Raw genomic sequence first — 17,932 nt, 5'->3', positions numbered from 1 at the left:
CGAATTCGTTCCACCAAAATGATAAAAATACAAGTTCAGTTAATTTTTTCGGTATTCGAAATACTAAAAAAATTAGGCAATTGTGAAAAATCACCATCTCCATCGAAAACCAGAAAGCAGAGATCGAGGAAAAGGAACATTAAAACTCCTTTTTAACATTTTTTATTACTTTTGAAAGTTGAGCGTATCTTGTGTTTATCGAACTTTGTACATATTAAACTAGTAATTTTTAAATTATGGGACTACCCTTGAGGTACCGTCTTTCCGATAAAAAAAAAAGAATTATTAAAATCGGTTCACGTGTTTATGTGGTAGCATACAAAAAAAAATAAAAAATATTCCGACGAATTGATAATTCCCCCTTGTTTGAAACCGGTTAAAAATATTTCAGTTCTTCGTTAATTTTATGTATGTAAATAATTTATGAAACTTCGAAAAGCATATTTATTAGATACTGTACATAAGAATNTCAGATATAGAACCCCTCCCAAAATATATTTCTGAGTGCGTCCCTGACCACATATGTATATCTTACGCATAAAAAAATTAGAATATCGCTTTTCTTATTGATATTTTATGTCCAAAAGTAGTTAGTTACAAGTTAGTTGCCACCAAATGCAGAGGCAACCCTTGACTATATCGCCCAACACATATACATAGTTAGCTTTCCTAAAAGAAAATTTACAGTTAATAGCGACCTGTAGTTTCTCCCCAATCAACTTCAAGTTAACTTATAGTTAGATACATTTCTCGCAGGGTGGCGATTCGCCTCTGGCATTCCAAAACGTGNATTTACTACAATTAGGTTGGTAGTGCCAATTACTCTAGCATGTTTGCTCGGCGACACCCACTGTCAGTTGCTAAACACACACACACACATTCACCCAGCTAAGGCCGGTATACCAATTTCGTTTGCTGCGAATTGCAAACTCTTATTTGAGACAAAAGAGTTGGAATTCAGGGTACGGCAAAGTCGTTAGCTGTTTGTTGATTTAATGGTTTGCTGATTGACTAACTGCTGAGTTGGTGGCTGACTTAAACGAATAAAGATTACATATAGAAAAATAATATAATAAAATAAAATTGTACGTAGGAGGCGTTGGTATTGACAAAAGTTGTAGAACATTACATATAATTGCTGGCAATGCTTAAGTAATGCTATTATATGGAGTCCAAAAATGGCAAACTTTAATTACCACAACAATTGAATTTCGGTCGCAAAATTTTATAGAGAAAATACTTTTATGTACATACATATGTTTTTTAATGTATACATTAATTAAATACTCACTATTTTCCCCTCTTTCTCTTCTTCCATGTACAGAATGACGCTTATGACCTTGCACTCTGCCCCACGAACAATAGCGGGTTTGGAACAGCAACCGCAATTATTGGCGCCATGGACTGTCTGCCAATCATGAATGGCGGCGGCGGCGGCGCCAGTAGTAGCAACGGCAGCGGTATCGGTACACTTGGTATCGGCGGTGCACATCATTACATCATGCCCAGCGGCAACAGTTCAGCGGCTGCTATGGGTGGCGGCGGCAGCACAGCAACCGTCACCGTTGTCGGTGCATATCAGCAACACCTCGCCAACTTGCATACACATCATCCGCACTTGAATTTGATTGGCCATCATGCCGTCACACCGTACAGCAATAATTATCCGCTGCATCACAGCAGCAGCCATCATCACATACAAAGCGAGCAGACGAAGTCGCTGCAGGAGTTGCAACATGAGGTTGGAGCGCTGCTGGAATTTCGCGATCTGGTCATTGAAACGTTTCCAGATCTCAAACATAAAATGGCTTCGATGTCTTCTTCATCGGCCGCGTCCACGACGACAGCGGCGGGCGGCACGTTGATGAGCGGCACATCAGTGTCGGGCGCGAACACGCTGACTGGTGGCAGTGGCGGAATGTCTAATGCGTCATTAGTGTCAAGGTGAGTNCAAAAAAAAAAAAACAATGCGAAAATTAAGCGGCTNAATAATGCCTATGTTTTCATACAGACGCGAGTGGGAGCCCGGCATACGTTTGAAGCGTAAAGTTTCGCAAAAAGATCCGTCCACACCGACCACCCCAAGCGCTGTGGTGACGACGAATTCTGCTGGTGCCGTTGCAGGAGTCGCAGCTGGCGAATTATCGTCGTCGTCGCTGACGCGTAGTCGCAGCAACTCGCATAGCGGCAAAAAGGAGCCAAAGAGTGGAGAGAATAATAATGGGAGTGTTGTGCAGGACTCTGGTTTCTCAACGGAGACGAGCTCCTCGAAGGAAGGTCATAGCGCATCGTCTACGAACGGTGCTATGACGGTGAGTGGACACATCTGCTAAGCTAGTTAAACGAGTAATTGAATTTGTAAATTTTTTCTATAAATTGCAGGGTGCCACGGCGCTGAATCGCCTCTCCTGCCACGAATCTGACGATGAGCTTCTCAATCTGCTCGACGTTATACACCGCAAATCGAATCGTTTACGCGAAGAAATGGATCAGTTACAGCAGTATGAGCGGCAGAATCTACGTGGCGCTAGCAGTAATCTTAGCACTAACAACAACACTAATCTGGCGGATGAGTCCACAACGACTGTGATTGCTGCAAGCGAAGCATCCACACCGACAACGCGTAGTTCTTCGGTGTTAGCAAAGTCAAGCAGCGCTAGCGGCAGCAGTCAAAGTACAGTGAATGCTGCCGGCCTTACGCCGAAAACCTTCCGCGAACATGTTGAACGTCTTAACAAAGAGGATATCAAACAGTTGCGTAGAGAGCGTGATCGTCTGCTGGACAAGTTGGCCGAAATGGAAGCAGAAACGTTGACTGGGCGCATTAAGGCAGCTAAAATGAATGACCAAGTGGAGGAGTTAATCAGTGTGAAGAAAGATCTCGAGGAGCAATTAAAGCTGGCGATGGCGCAGAAGTTGGAATTGAGCGCGCGGGTGCAGCAATTGCAACAACAGCAGCAGCCGCAGCAGTTGCAGCATAGCAAAAGTTCATCGAGGTAAGTGAAATACTTTGGGTTACTAGTTTCTTTTTATTAATTTATTGATTCTAACCTTTATTCTAGTCAATCTGATTATTCGAGTCAGCGCAATTTCTTATCTTCTGCAACAACGGTGCTATCAACAGGTAGCGCTGCTTCAGTACAGCTTCAAGACGGTGGCGCAGCTGCCAACACCATCACTACCATACTATCGAACGCACAAAGCCGGCGTCAACATACATTCCAGCCAGTGGTGGTGTTTGATCAACAGCAACAGTATCAGCGTCCACAATATACAACTCCCCCGGAGGACATACACATTGCATTCCATCAAAGCACAGGCAGTGATAGTAAAAGGCAACAATCGGACCAGGGCGATCAACAGCAGCAGAAGCAATTGGGTCGACTGGATGGCATTGTGAGCACACCTGGTGGGCGCTATAGTAAATGCCGCATGATCGATTCGAAACGTTTCGCCGCAATACTATTAGAGACGAGCGTAGTTGAGTTGCAAAGGCATCTGCTGACGCTCACCGTGCAAAATCAAGTGAGAATTGAAATTCATATTGGTAATTATTTGGATTGTCTAACTCATCTCCTCATACTCCAACAGGTTCTGATGCAGAAACTGGATTCCGCTACCAAGTCAAAAACAAATTTAGCCAAAAGACTGGATAAATCGAAAGATGATGTTGAGGATCTGCGTTTCCAGGTGAGCACAACTTTTCTAACGAATTTACATAATAGCCTTCTTGTGCATCTACTAACATTATCTCTTTTCCTTGTAGCTGGAGGAGAAGAATATTGAGTTGGAGGGCACTAAAGCGCAACTGCGCATACTTGAGTCTCGCATACACTCTGTGACGCCTAGCAGTGGTGCACCTACCAGTTCATATTTGCACTCGCAAAATGATTACGAAACAAATCGTTCATCGGCTTCCACCACATTGATGTTGAGTCGGCGTGGCATTGGTAGTGGCGCTAGTGATACGCTGCACTACAGTGATTTGCGTTCGGCCACACCAATTTCAGCGACAACGACAGCAACATCAGCGGCTGGGCAAATGCCCGCACCGCAAGTAACGCAAATCTCTACGCCCAGCATGAAGGCGATGGTGCATCTGCCGATGGATGAATTGCAGCAACATAGTAGCAGCACAGAATCAGCGCATGATCATGAGCTGCAAGATAATGGCCATGCCCAGAATGTGGCCAGCAGACTAATGAGCGCAAGTGTGGGCGGTGTGAGCCCGTTTGAGAGTGCGGTGCGCGGTAAAAAAATTAGCATTGGAAGCAAGCCCAGCAAGATTCCTTTGCCTGGAAGCAAAGCGGCGGCCTATTTTGCAGGTAAGTGTGTTAATTTTTTTTAGTTATCTTGAATTGTGAATTTATNTCCTTTGCCTGGAAGCAAAGCGGCGGCCTATTTTGCAGGTAAGTGTGTTACATTTTTTTTTTAGTTATCTTGAATTGTGAATTTATGCAGTAATCATATGTATATAGTACTATTAACAATTGCATCTTACTGCCTACCAATATCAATCACCCATTTCTGTTCGCTCTTTATCGCTTCAGGTAAACCACCTAGTGGACGACCGTCTACAGCTGGTCGTTCGCCACCTTCTACTCACACCTACGCCGCCTCTAACTCATCGAGCAAATCCTCGCTGTGTCGCAGCACAGGAAATCTGCTCTACAGCAAGTCGCCGAACAGTCTGAAACGCGCTGACTCCGCACAAAGTATACGTAAAGACAATTCGTCATTGAGCACCAACACGAGTCGCAGCTCTACATCTTCCTCTATACCGTTGGCGACACATCACTTGTCAAATGCTACCTCGAAGTCGCCGATTGGTGCAACCGCGTCGACTCCAACTCCGTCCCCGAGAGTTTTACAAAACTCTCCACTACCGAAGCTAAAGCGTGAATCGCTCACCTCACGCGTTCGCCATTTGGACTCACTTTCGCGTGTACATCAACATAATCATCATTCAAATATAAGCAACGGTGGTGGCAGCGATGTTTCGTGCACTTCACCTACAGCCAGCAACAACAACAACCACGCCAATTCGACACTTCTCACATCGAGCTCGCCTACTGCGCTTTCTGGCAGCTCGGCAAGCAGCTACATAGTGAGTAGCACGCCGAAGCCAAGNCGCCACTACCACAAAAATCATTTACAAAATGCATACATATATAACTAACGAAACAAAAAAGGATAAAGCTATATATTTCATTTGCTAACTTAACCGTCACACCTGCATATATACACATACAAACACTCACTCTGATACTTATACATATGTACATATGTACGTATTTACATAAAGGCTGCATAATACAGTATGTAATAATAAAAAAAACGTTAAAATAATTTTATGCTAACAAGCGATGTAAAATCGCCCGATTTCGCTTGATTAAATTTAGGCCAAAGAATGCTGAATCTTTTGAAATGCTGACTACAAAGCGGTAATCAAATATTTTTGTACTACGATTCATTAAATTTTGTATTTTAATTAAGTGAACGTGCATCGCAAACATACTTACATACAAGTTCGCATATACATATATATGTATGTATATGTATCTCATAACTCATTGGCATTGCAACATTCATAAAAACATCGGAAATACATAACTAACCACATAAATGCATATGTTTGATTGCAAATTAAATGTATTCTGAGCGCTAGTGAACGGATTACTTGGTCTTTTTCAGGTTTAAATAAAATTAATAGATATCTAATCGACGATTATTTCAAACTTATGAGTGGTTTTGTAGCCCGTATGTGCCCCAAATGCGCCATCACTAAATCGTCATCGTCAAAATTAACTAACTTTTTTACATTATTGTAGATTTAAAATCTGTGGGGCGTATTCATGGTAAAACTTAGGTCCACACTAAAGTTAGTTGCAGCGTCTTTTACACAATTTTCAATCGAATATCTGGCAAGAAAGCTGCAGCTAACTTTAGAATCTTCTTTATTTCGACTATGTATATGTTCCCTTATGTCTTGAGCTAGTGAGTACGAGAGATACTTATCAAATAACATAGAAAACATGCCCCACTTTTCCTTTCCTCTCAATAAAATTTTAAGAAACGCAGCCTGTTGCACCTTTTATGATTTCTATGCTCCATACACTTTAGACCAATTATTCGTGATTCGCAAGGTATTTAGAAACAAAAACTCAACTCTCGCTCGATAACTCAGCCTAAATCTAAGCTACTCAGATTAACCACGCAAGAAACTATTTGGACAAATTTTAAGCTAACTATTTCCAATTGTTTTCTGGCTTTTCTTTTCTCTCGCAAAAGTAGGCTTACCAGCTTTGTTATGCCGAAAGGCCAGGGTGGCTATAGCTTCATTGAAATGTTCTACTGAAATTTCGCCTTTTTTGCTAAAAAAGTCGTTTTATCTTAAGTCCATATACATTTTTCAAAAACGCCGCCGCAATTGCTCATAATCGAAGTATTTTTTATAATCAATCCCCATTACTACTTGTAGAGTTATGGACATATTGTCATCATCAATGGAAAACGCAAAATTTGAATTTACATAGCAAATGTTGTTTTAAAGAGGCCTTCGCCTTCAAAGTTTTTTTTTTCAGTTAAAAAATAAATATGTTCATACCAAAATGTCGCTTGGATGCATATTGTATCATAGTTTTTTCTTNAAAACATAATTCGGCAATTCAGTCTGGACTATTCCATATACATAGATATATATAATTTCATTTAGGTAATTTTTGGCGGTACACATTTAGCGATGGCGCATGACTGCAAAACATATAGTATGTTGAAACTTCTGGCGTTAAGTACCCTTTAATAGTTTATCACGTATCTACTTAGTATGCTATTTAACTGTAAATGTTATACTATGAAAATTTATTTTTTCTATGCACGCACACAGTCATACATACATATTATGAAAACAAATAAATAAATAGAATAGTGGAACTAGCGAGTATCCTTACACACACATGAACAAATCCGTTGTTAAAGACGTTAAGTCTGAAAGGCAAGCGACTGCGTTAACACCTTCGCGTTCGTTGTTAAAATAAAATTGTTCATAAAAAATAACACTCACAAAGCATACTGCTTTTTTTTTGTTTAATTGATATTTTTATTTTTATTTTTATTTTTTTGATATAAGCAAAAACCTCTTATTGCATATAGTTTGTATACATAAATTTAGCAACAAAAATGTATTAAATGTATTAACTAATGTATGTATGTATTTACTAAAATTAACAATTAACTATTTAGTTACAACTTCAAATGTCAATATAATCATTTTAGTGTTTAATACTATTATAATTATTATTATTTAATAATTTCCTAACTTGTATGCGCTTAATTTTAATGCTATAAATGTGTATATTATGTTTAATAACAAACAAATCAACAAAATCTAAGTTTATGGTTTTCATTCGTTAACATACATACATACACGATTATTAATGCGCGTTTTTTTTTATAAATTAAGCTAAAGACTTGCCGGTGTATTAGATATAACACATCTACATACATAGAATAAAGTTTTTTTTTTGGTTATGATACATATATATAATGCAAATTACAAAAATTATTAATATTGGTTTTTGTTTTCTTTTCATCGACCTAATTTTTGTGTTTACCAACTATTACAATAACTAATAAAAATCTTACCAATATTTGTGTATTGAAAAGAAATGTTTTTGCCATTATTTGTTACACTCATTTATAACTACATAAGTACGCATTCAAAGTGTAAAGAAAATACCTGTGCAGCTTCTTTAGTTTCTATATCCTTTGATTTGTTACAAGGTACATCTGACTGTTAATGTTCTACCTAAATCTGTACATAAGTATGCTCGTATGTAGAACTTTTATGGCTGAAATTGTAATTTATTTCTATGTATTGGATTGAGTATGTGTGCTTAGAAGTTGTGTTTGGTAGCTGATAGCGGGAACTAGCAGTACATCTCATATTTGGATTGTATTGAGCATTTCTCCGATTTTGACGCAGTACGATAGATCTCCCTAAAATTAATCGAAATCATGCATCAAAGTTTGCCATAACGCAAAAATACTGACTTATGCTCTTTGGTAATTACCCGATTTATTGCTTGTTTACGAATTTCGGTCTCATATGTATGTTTTCTTGTGTACCAGTTTTCGAAACTAATGATAGGTATTTTCAAGTATTGAGTTAAAATATGAAATACCAAAAAATGTTATCCCTTAAAAGAACTTACTAATTGAACGTTGTCAACATCGTCACATGGCGTCAACATCAACGCTAACGACTTTCTTTGAAAATAGTAGCGGTAGGTTATAAAAACCGCACGGCTTAATGAGAATTAGTTTTTTTTTTATTTAGAAATAGAAGTTGAACCCATCGCAGCTAACTTACAGTGGTCCAAAATACTAAATTTTCGCTTCCAATATGCTTATATTTTTATGCCAAACTTTTCAAAGTTAACACCACCAAAATTATTTAAGCATTAAACATTTTTGCTAAGTAACTTTGTAAGTTACTTTGCTGAGCTCTTCGAATTTGTGGTGGTCTTATACTAATTGGTTTAATTGGTTTTACTTAAAAATTTCTCGTTTGAGTTTTATTTTTTATTATTTTTTTTTGTTTTATTTTTTTTATAATTTTATTTATATACATATTTTATTTTATTTCACATTATTATTTATTGTATTATTAGTTAATTCAAATTTTTAGAGCTTAATTTTGTTAAAAAAGTCCACAACAATAACTACATATGTATATAAAAACAATTGAATTAACTAAAAAATTAAATGAGAATTCCGCAAGACCTCACGGATCGCTTAATCCGCCAGTATACAACTTTGATCGGATCAACAGCGCTGTTAATATGGATTAACCTTGCTAACTGTCTATACTAACTATAATCCCCTTAAGAGCCCCTTTAATCTTTTTCGTCTCATTCGAGGCGTTGAAAGGATGTTTTTTTTAGGGCTTGCAACAAGCTACTCCATATTGCTGCATACGAAGTCTAACTCTTAGATCACTTATTGTTTGTTTGTAATTTTTCACAAACTGTGCCCTCTATTGATCCTGTAGAAAAATCCGCTCCAGTCTAAATTTTTTTACGCTCGCATCTTGCGTTTAAACCACGTTCCTTTTTGCTCATCAAAATATTTTTTTGACATTTGTATTCATCAACTATTCTGTTAAGAAAGTGAGTGCCGTTGAAATATGTATGTTTGTAAATCACGCTACATTGATTCAATCTCTTGCTAGTTCTAGATATAATTATATCTGTACTTTAAAGACATTTTAGTACAAAAAAAAAAAAACAATCACATACTAACATAATAAGTCGAACTTCACATCTCGCAAGTTACATACCATAAAAAATGAGTTTCACTACACTTTGATACCTAATCATATTTTCATAAAAACGTTTTCACTTCATATCGGCTATAAACACCACAATTTCATCTTTTGACGTCTAAACAGTTAACATAAAAACATAAATACATATTTCATTTAAGCTTAAACACAAAAATCAAACTTTATCTTTGAGTGAGCTTCTAAGCTTAAGTACACTTCATAAATATGGAAATTAAGACCGATCATTGACTCATTGATTGATCAGTTACGTTCACTTATTAACCGAGACAAAAATATAAAGAAAAATCGAAAGCAGAATCAAAATCAATATCTATGCACAATTCTAAATGCAAACAACAACATACAAGCAAATCAAAATAAAAATTCTAACAAATTAAATCTAGGAAGCAATATTCTTATAATAAAAAACGAATGACGAACACCATCAGTATAAGTTAGTTATGAAAGAATTAACACTATTTTAAAGCAATATATAAAAAATCGAAACTATAAGCACTACCGAACAATCTAACTGTTTAATATTTTTTTGTTGTCTTTTTTTAATGTCTGCTCTTCTACGCCTTCCCGCCTTTAACTTTCGTCTGTCTCTCTTTTACATGACGGCGCTAACACTTGCATGCGTATAAAGCTTTGAAACTATTTAATTAAAAAAAAAAAAAAACAAATATCCAAAATTAATATCAAACACAAAGACCTACGATTGCAAAGAAACCAAAATTAACAACAACGAAAAACTAAACGCTTAAACATTATTTGGCAAATATTTTGAAAAAAACACAGAAAATCAAAAACTTCATTAATGAAAATATAAATTAATTTAATTAATAAAATACTTATGTATTGTGTTCCCGCCCCACCAAAACTTCACCACTACTCCAACCACAAACCACGACTACTGCTAAAACACAACCACCACCAACAACAACAACAACAAAAACAACGACGACGACGACTACCAACAACCTGGATAATTTGACATACTTATGAATTAATATAAATTAATAAATTTTATTGGTATCTACAATAAGCAGCTGATTGCATGCAAAAGACACATAATAAATCGTCCGAAACGAAATAGACGAATGCCACTTAAATACATGTAACACATGAGTAAATAACCGAATGAGGGTATGTTACTAAAACAAAACTAATCAAAAAAAAAAAAGAAGGTATGTGTAAGAAATATACAGCTGCTAATGGAAAGTAGAATTAGCAAGGTTAATTAAATTTTGGCATTACAACCTCGAAGTTGCGTCGTATAAGCTTGTCTGGCCGCAAGTGGCCATCCAATTCAAAATTGAATTTCTAGAAGAAAAAAGTCATCTATCAAACTGCATGCCTCTAAAGTTAACAACCTCAAAATTGTTTTAAAAAACAAGCACTCATGCACACAACTCTACACACACGCCGCTCAAGCAACTACGACAGTTCGCCCGCCAGCAACGTTAGAAGAGTAGGACTTGAAGAAATTTGGAAATACAACGAACGGAAGCAGCAGCAGCAATGAAATGGCGCTTAAAAGGGATTTCCAGAAACTGCAACGATCTACGCACATACATACATATTTTGAAAGCATCATCCTACAATCATCAGTTCCTCAACTGGTCGGTGCACGAGCGCCATACATATGTGTTCTCTAATTGTGTCCGCGCATATGTTGTTTTTGTCCATTTTGTTTAGCACAAAATTGAGCGGTTAAAATGCAACGAATATCGCGGAAGATGTGTAAATTTAGCAACGCCAGCTTTATCCTTTACTCTACCACCTCCTGTCTTCCTGTTCACCCGTTCACCTGCTTCTCTGTTACAACGGCTACAACATCTTTCAACTACATAGTATCATTCTTGAAGCAAACAAGCAAGCAAAAAGTCTTTCGCGTAAGTTTCGTTTCGTCCTAAGTTCTTGTTTATTTCCTTTTTTCTTAGTATGTACTTAGTTAGTTGTTTTACACTTTTACTTTTTGCTATTTGTTTCGTTAATTGTTTCGCTGTTGCGTCGTAGTTTTAATTAAGAAAATAAAGACTTTTATTCACAAAATCCACCACCCAGCACCAACCTACATACATACTTACTCACATTGTGCTCTATTTAATTGTCGTTGCTTTTCTTTGGTGTTGCTTTTCTCTTCCCTAAGTAGCTGTTTGACCCCTACATAATTCCCCCCAACACACACACACACACCCATAATTTAATTACACATACATTTTGGTGTCCAAAACAAGTAGTAAATTAAAAAGAAAAAAACATACAATTTCCCACATTTTTGAAAAAAAATAAAAATCTTAATCCTTGACGGCCGATGGGTCCAAGAGGGTGACTTTTTATTTGTGATTTTATTGAAAAAGTAGGAATGCAGTTTTTTTCTCAATATTTATAAAAAAAATGTCACTTAGTTACAAAAAGAATTTATACAATTGCTAATTTTAAAAAATATAGTAAAACTATTGATGAATTGCTGCATTAAGAGTTTGCTTGAGACTTCCTCTCTGGCGAACTTTGCAGCCCAAACAGCCTAATCCGAACATAATTTGTAATCGAGAGGATTTCAAACTTGGCCACCCAAGCGCCAATACTTAGCATAAAAAACCTGCTGGTTGTCGTCGCTTTATGTGGCCGCGCAGAGTCGTGTTGATGGACCCATGGTTAAAGAGGGTTGTTGTCAACTTCCTGGTTGGTATGCTTATTAACTAGTTTTTAGACTTTTTCGTAGGGCTACTTGTCGACTTCTTCAGCGAACGCTGGGAGAAAACTAGGACATGTACCAATGCAAGATCGTTCTGGCCGATGGTGGACGGGGGCGCTCTAGGAACCTTTTTAGGCTCGCGATTGGAATGCACGCAGCGAGGTTAAACATCACACTGGAGCTTCCTTGTTGCAGCTGCATGGGTGATGACGAGGTGGACTCCTCTCAACACTGGCTCTTAAACTGCCCAGCTTTTGATAGACTGCGGCTCGGTCCTCTAGGATCGTACGCGTTCGTTTCTGACATTGTCCTCTAAATGAGAGCATTCTAAGAAACAATCGATCGTACGGAAAACAGATTCCGGGATATATCGATTTAGAAAAGTTAATATCTGACACCTTACTTTGTTAGTCCACTCAATGCTAATCAGCTTGAACCGAATTTATTTGCATTTATATTGAAGAAAATGCAACAGGTCATTATATTTAAAGTTGCAAAGTCGAATGCTTTGAAAATCTTGTAGCAAAGCTTATGACAGTCCGAAGTAAAATCTTTAAAGTGAAGTATCAAGTATATTCAACAATTTTGATTGAGTTTGAGAGAGATTGGATCCCTCCAAAGGGGTGTAAAGGTTTCAAAATTGCGGCGGTCTTACAGAAACTAATTTTTTCCTTTATAAGCTGGAATATGAAGATGAATTGTTCTTTTAAACAATATACAGTGCCGGCCACTTGAATAGCGCTCCCTTCTGATCCTCATATTGACAGTTTTCCTTTTGTTTATTTTATATTTATTAATTTTTTATAAAAATGTAGCATTTCCTATAACAAGACCATGTGCATAAATCCGATTTTCAAACTTTACACAAATTTTGTAATAATTCAACATATTTTCCTCAAAATTTAGCTCAACAAAAAAAAAATTATAAAAAATCAAAGAGAAACTTGCATCTTTTTATACTAATATTTAATGGGTTACAAAACCGCAAACGCGAATAAATTTTAAACATTTTGGAGTATTTTCCTTCAGCTCTTCAATAAAAATTCAATAAATTTTACAGGAGGTGTGTCTATAAAAGAACAATAGAATCTGAACACGTAGTTACTCTCGCTGGAAGTATTTCAGTTATGAAACGCATATCTAATGTTTACTTGTTCTAAGCATGATACAACAATTTTTAGAAGGTAGTTCCATTTCAAAATTTTTGACATAAACCATGTCTGTGACAAACACGCAATGTGGCCACTTCTACTTGGGAATTTTCGCTTGTTATTTTAGATAATTTTTAATAGAACATGTAAAGATTTAAATATTTCATAACTGATCACTTAATTTTTAATATACATATACATACGTATTTAATTTATACATTCTTGCCACTGTTAATCACATGAATAAAAATCATAAAAACGAAAATGTGGCAGATCCATCGCACACCACGGACTTTATCGGCCGCTGATTTAGTTGGGCTCGCTAGTCTTTAAATTGCATTTCGGAGCGATTTGGTTGGAGTGGGGTGTGCACCTCCATACACCTTCATGTATTTAAATAGGCGACCGATAAATCTGTGGTGTGCGGTGGCTCTCAAAGCGGTATCCTTAAATCTATTCCGTGTATTCCTATATCCACGGAAGCAGCAATTAATTTTTTCATAATATTTTATTAAGAAAATTATTAAAAAAAATATTAGAATATTTCTCTACTTATATGCTTGGCTTTCCTTTGTTTTATTTTTCCAACGTCGAAAGCTGGATTTTTTTGTTTTTGAAAAAGTTGGTACAACAAAAAATACGATACACGTTTTCTGTCAGATAGCTAACATGGCGGATAAGAAGAAGAAGTGAAACTACCTTATACAAATTATTGTATCATGATATAGGGTTTATTTCTGACATTTATTTCAAAGCTTACTACGAAAAAAAAATATTCAAATTGAGTAATTCGAAAGCGTGTTAAGCTCGTCGGCGATTTCAAGCATCCGTTGTTGGTTACCCCAGCAACCGAGGCAATCGGAGATCGTCGTGTCACACGTACTTGTTGTCGGCTCGTGTTGATGGAAAATCAAAAATTTTTGATTTTCCATCAACGCGACCGCTTGACAAGCGGTCTGTTTGATAGTAGCGCAAAGCGTTGACAAGCATTAGTGTGTTAGTTTGTTGTGATATGTAAAATGAGCAAGTTCGCGGAAGATAAAGATTTTAGTGGCAAGTAGCAAAAAATCGTCATCCGATGAAGACATGTTTACGTCCGCCCACTACGAAATTTTATTGCAAATGGTGTTGACGCTTTATGCTTGAGTGTCGCCGGGCAAGCTTCAAGCACCCGACATTCAACCCGACACTCACACATGTACTCGTTGCTGGGGTAACCAACAACGGATGCTTGAAATCGCCGACGAGCTTTATTGGATAAAATAAAGCGGAGCATTTTTTCAAACGCCTTCTTTGGAATATGTTATATTTATTTTAAAAAATTAATGAATTAAATACTGATAAAAACTACCTTCTTTATTTCAAGTGTAAAATTGTATTAAAAACTTCATGGATTTTAAGTTTTCTCAATTTATTTACATATGTACTCGCACACAGCCTAAGGTAGAGAGTCAAATGCCAACGATTCTCATTTGAAGCGAGTCTACCGTTATTCTTGTAACTTGGTAACAATTTAAAAAATTTGTGTAAATTTTCTGGTTGTAAATTATTTTTTGTTTGATAGTCAATAACTCAAAAAATAAAAATAGAAATTGTGTTGCTTAAAGCTGGTGCTGGTTTCAAAAGGCACAAGCACTGTCTCATTTAATATTTTTATATTACCTTTTTTGCCATTATGTGCTACTAACACGCTCAAAATAAGTTAAATTAATAAATTAGTTTCACAGTTTTTTATGTTGCATGAATTCTTATGGTTTGGCAAACATGTATAGTTTCATAGATATGCACCCAATCCTTTTCTTTCATTACTATCCCTAAATTCCTTGTATTTACTGCTATTGCACGTATATTAATTTTTGCTTTCTTATTTTTCTATTTTCTCCCCATCTGCTTCCAAAAACCAAAAACCAAACACCAAAACCTTTGGCATTTTCTTGCACGTTTACAGCATTCACTACTTTATGAGCTGCAGCTACCGAACACCAAAGGCTGTAAGAAAACTAACAAACCCACGACAGCGGGCGCATCCTGGCGACAACAACAATGGCATCAAGTGCTTGCACAAGCCTTGAGTGACCATGCGCATCTCGGTAGTGCTGGCGGGGGCGGCGGCGTCGACGCTTATGTTGACCTTGATTGCGCCGTCGATGTAGGTGGCAGTGCGCTCTCTCCCACAACCTTTGCTGCCCGGCCGTTGCCACTTCAATTGGGTGCAAATCTCCAGCTGAAGAGCAAAAGCAAAGACAACTATAACTTCGTACGTGCCTATGAGTTGGAGGAGCAAACCAAACTGCACCAACAACATGAAAGCAAAATGAAATCATTACTGCCAGAAGCTAGCATATCCAGCTATGATTATTACTACTCGAATGACTCCCTCCGCAGTTCAGATTGCGGCAGTGACAATTTGGTAGTCACTTTCGATTATGGCTTTAGTGACTCGCTGCTCGAAGAAATATCTGGAAATGATTTTAGTGTGGAAAAGAAAATGCAGGCTGACTTACGCACAGTGTATCCAATCAAGGAGGAAATAGAATATGCGCCGAACGTTGAAGAGACCAATGTTTGGGGGCGGAAGGCAGAGAGTGCAAGCAGCTTAAAAAAATATGATGATGATGACTACAGCGATAGCTGGGAACAGCAGGAAGAGGAAGGGGAAGCGGAGAGGATAGCACCCGATGACCATGAGGCGCAAATTTGGTTTAACACAGCGCTGACACGCAGTCAAAATGAGGGCTGTGCTGGAGCGGCATTCAAAGTACATCACATGCAACATGCGCTTTTGGTGGGGGATAATGAAGAAGTGGAGTTGAAAGACGAAGAGGTGCGTGAAGAGAATCTCGATTCGTCGTTAGAAGTAGAAGATCGAAAAAACGTTAGCCAGCGCAGTGCGAGTACCAGTAGCGCCAGCAGTTTCTACTACCGGCAGTTGGCGCTGGAACAGTGGGGGAGGGCGACCGAGACCGAGACCGCCGTCGATGTTGCGCCTAATGTAGCGGAAATGAAAACAAATGAAGAGGGCGATGCTGGAAGCGGCGAAGAGGAATTCTTCGATAGTTTGAATTTAGCGTTGTAGTCAGCACTCTTTGTACATTTACTTATGTACTTGTTGCTATTTCGTTATTTGTTTAAAAGATGACTTAATTAGTGCAAGCGGTGCTTGATTTTTCCACAACGAAATTTTGAGATTCTAGCACAAAATTCGTTACACTTCTCGCTTCTAACATATCGCTCGTTTGCTGGAAAAACGACAATATACCAAAAGAAAGAATTGCCAATTTTTCTTTGATGCGAGGCCATGAGCAGCCAACTGTCTTTTTGTGTACTTGCCTACTTAAAATAGTCTCAAATGTGATAATTTTGATTATTAATTTTAAGGTACAAAGCTATTTAACGTACTATCAAATTACGAAATAAGCGACCTTTACTTTAAAATTTATACCATTTGAAACAATTTTAAGAAGTTAATTAAAAAAATGTGGGCTTGGCTCTCATGGCCTCATGTATGACTTTTCCACTTTACTATATTTAAAAAACAAACTCTTTGCCCACAGTAAGGAATCAATTTAAGTTGACGGCCGTATCAAATTTTACGATGACATACATATACAGTCAGCGTTAAAAATATGAATCCACTGAAGTTTTGGCGCGTTTATTTATTTATATTTTCCATAACAAATTTTTCTTATTTTTCTATAAAAATATAGTTCATTCAACAGCAAAATCAATTTTTTTAATTTCATGTAGAGGTGGGGAAAATTCAATAAATACCAAGAAATTTTCATCGAAATTTTCAATTTCTCAATTCGAGTTCTAAGAAAAATTTGGAGTATGTAGTTTTGTAGCCCATTAAATTTTAGTATAATAAAGTGCCAGTTTTAAGTCTCTAAAAGTACCTTGATTATACCGCACGAACAAAATTTATAGAAGAAAATGCGCAATAGCCTGGACAAAAAAAATCTAAAAAATCAATGGTCATTTTTAAAGACCTGAAACTTGCACTTCATTGCACTAAAATTTAATGAGCTGCAAAACTGAATACTACATTATTCTTAGAAATCGAATTAAAAAGTTGAAAATTTCGATGAAAATTTCGATGAAAATTTCTTGACATTTCTTGAAATTTTCCGAGCTCTATATGAAATAAAACCAAATTTATTCTGCTTGCTTTGCTGTTGAATGAACTATATTTTTATAAAAAATAAGAAAAATTTAGAGCGGAAAATATAAATAAATAAAATCGTCAAAATGTCAGGGATTTATATTTTTGACGCTGACTATATGTCCATATGTCTGTATGTATTAAACTTTTATAGTCTCTTCTTTGTTTAATGGGGAAACCTTGACTAAAAACTATTAACAATTGGGGTATTCATACCTGCCTGGTTATCAGATTACTGGTTAAAAATTATTATTCAGAGTGCCACCAGAATGTAAACTGAGTAAAAAGGATAGCCACATAATCAGATAACCAGGCTGGTGTGCATATCCCAATTGTTATTGAGCTTTGCATCATGGCTTCTTTGTCAATAAATTAAAAAAAAAAGTAGGGCTCTTTTCTTAAATTTTTAATTTATTCATTTATGATGTTTTTCCCTCAAACGAGCGGTATGCAATAATCACGTTTAGATATCAAAAGGTGTTTAAAGAAAACATCTAAGGAAATTTTATGAGAAATATTTATTTTTTTTTGCGATTTTTCTATATTTATTTCCTTTGCTTAATTTTTTTTAGAAAAATTAATGAATATTT

At 36.7% G+C, this 17,932-nt stretch overlaps 1 protein-coding gene across 1 annotated transcript in view; it reads left to right on the top strand.

Moving 5' to 3' along the window:
- The window catches only part of jvl (javelin-like), a 45,463-nt gene extending 28,565 nt beyond the window's left edge, over positions 1-16,898 (top strand). Inside the window, exons 2-10 of the mRNA XM_017613666.1 lie at positions 1,325-1,944; positions 2,012-2,312; positions 2,383-2,996; positions 3,063-3,525; positions 3,592-3,690; positions 3,767-4,325; positions 4,551-5,132; positions 11,039-11,223; positions 15,129-16,898. Of these exons, the coding sequence (XP_017469155.1) occupies positions 1,325-1,944; positions 2,012-2,312; positions 2,383-2,996; positions 3,063-3,525; positions 3,592-3,690; positions 3,767-4,325; positions 4,551-5,132; positions 11,039-11,223; positions 15,129-16,256 (4,551 nt within the window). The 3' untranslated portion in view covers positions 16,257-16,898. The remainder of the gene's footprint in view (positions 1-1,324; positions 1,945-2,011; positions 2,313-2,382; positions 2,997-3,062; positions 3,526-3,591; positions 3,691-3,766; positions 4,326-4,550; positions 5,133-11,038; positions 11,224-15,128) is intronic.
- The last annotated feature ends 1,034 nt before the right edge of the window (positions 16,899-17,932 follow it).

The sequence above is a fragment of the Rhagoletis zephyria genome, unplaced genomic scaffold (assembly GCF_001687245.7).
Source record: "Rhagoletis zephyria isolate East Lansing unplaced genomic scaffold, Rhagoletis_zephyria_1.1 Rzeph_scaffold_00699, whole genome shotgun sequence".
Classification (NCBI taxonomy): domain Eukaryota; kingdom Metazoa; phylum Arthropoda; class Insecta; order Diptera; family Tephritidae; genus Rhagoletis; species Rhagoletis zephyria.
This window is presented reverse-complemented; position numbering and strand designations above follow the sequence as displayed.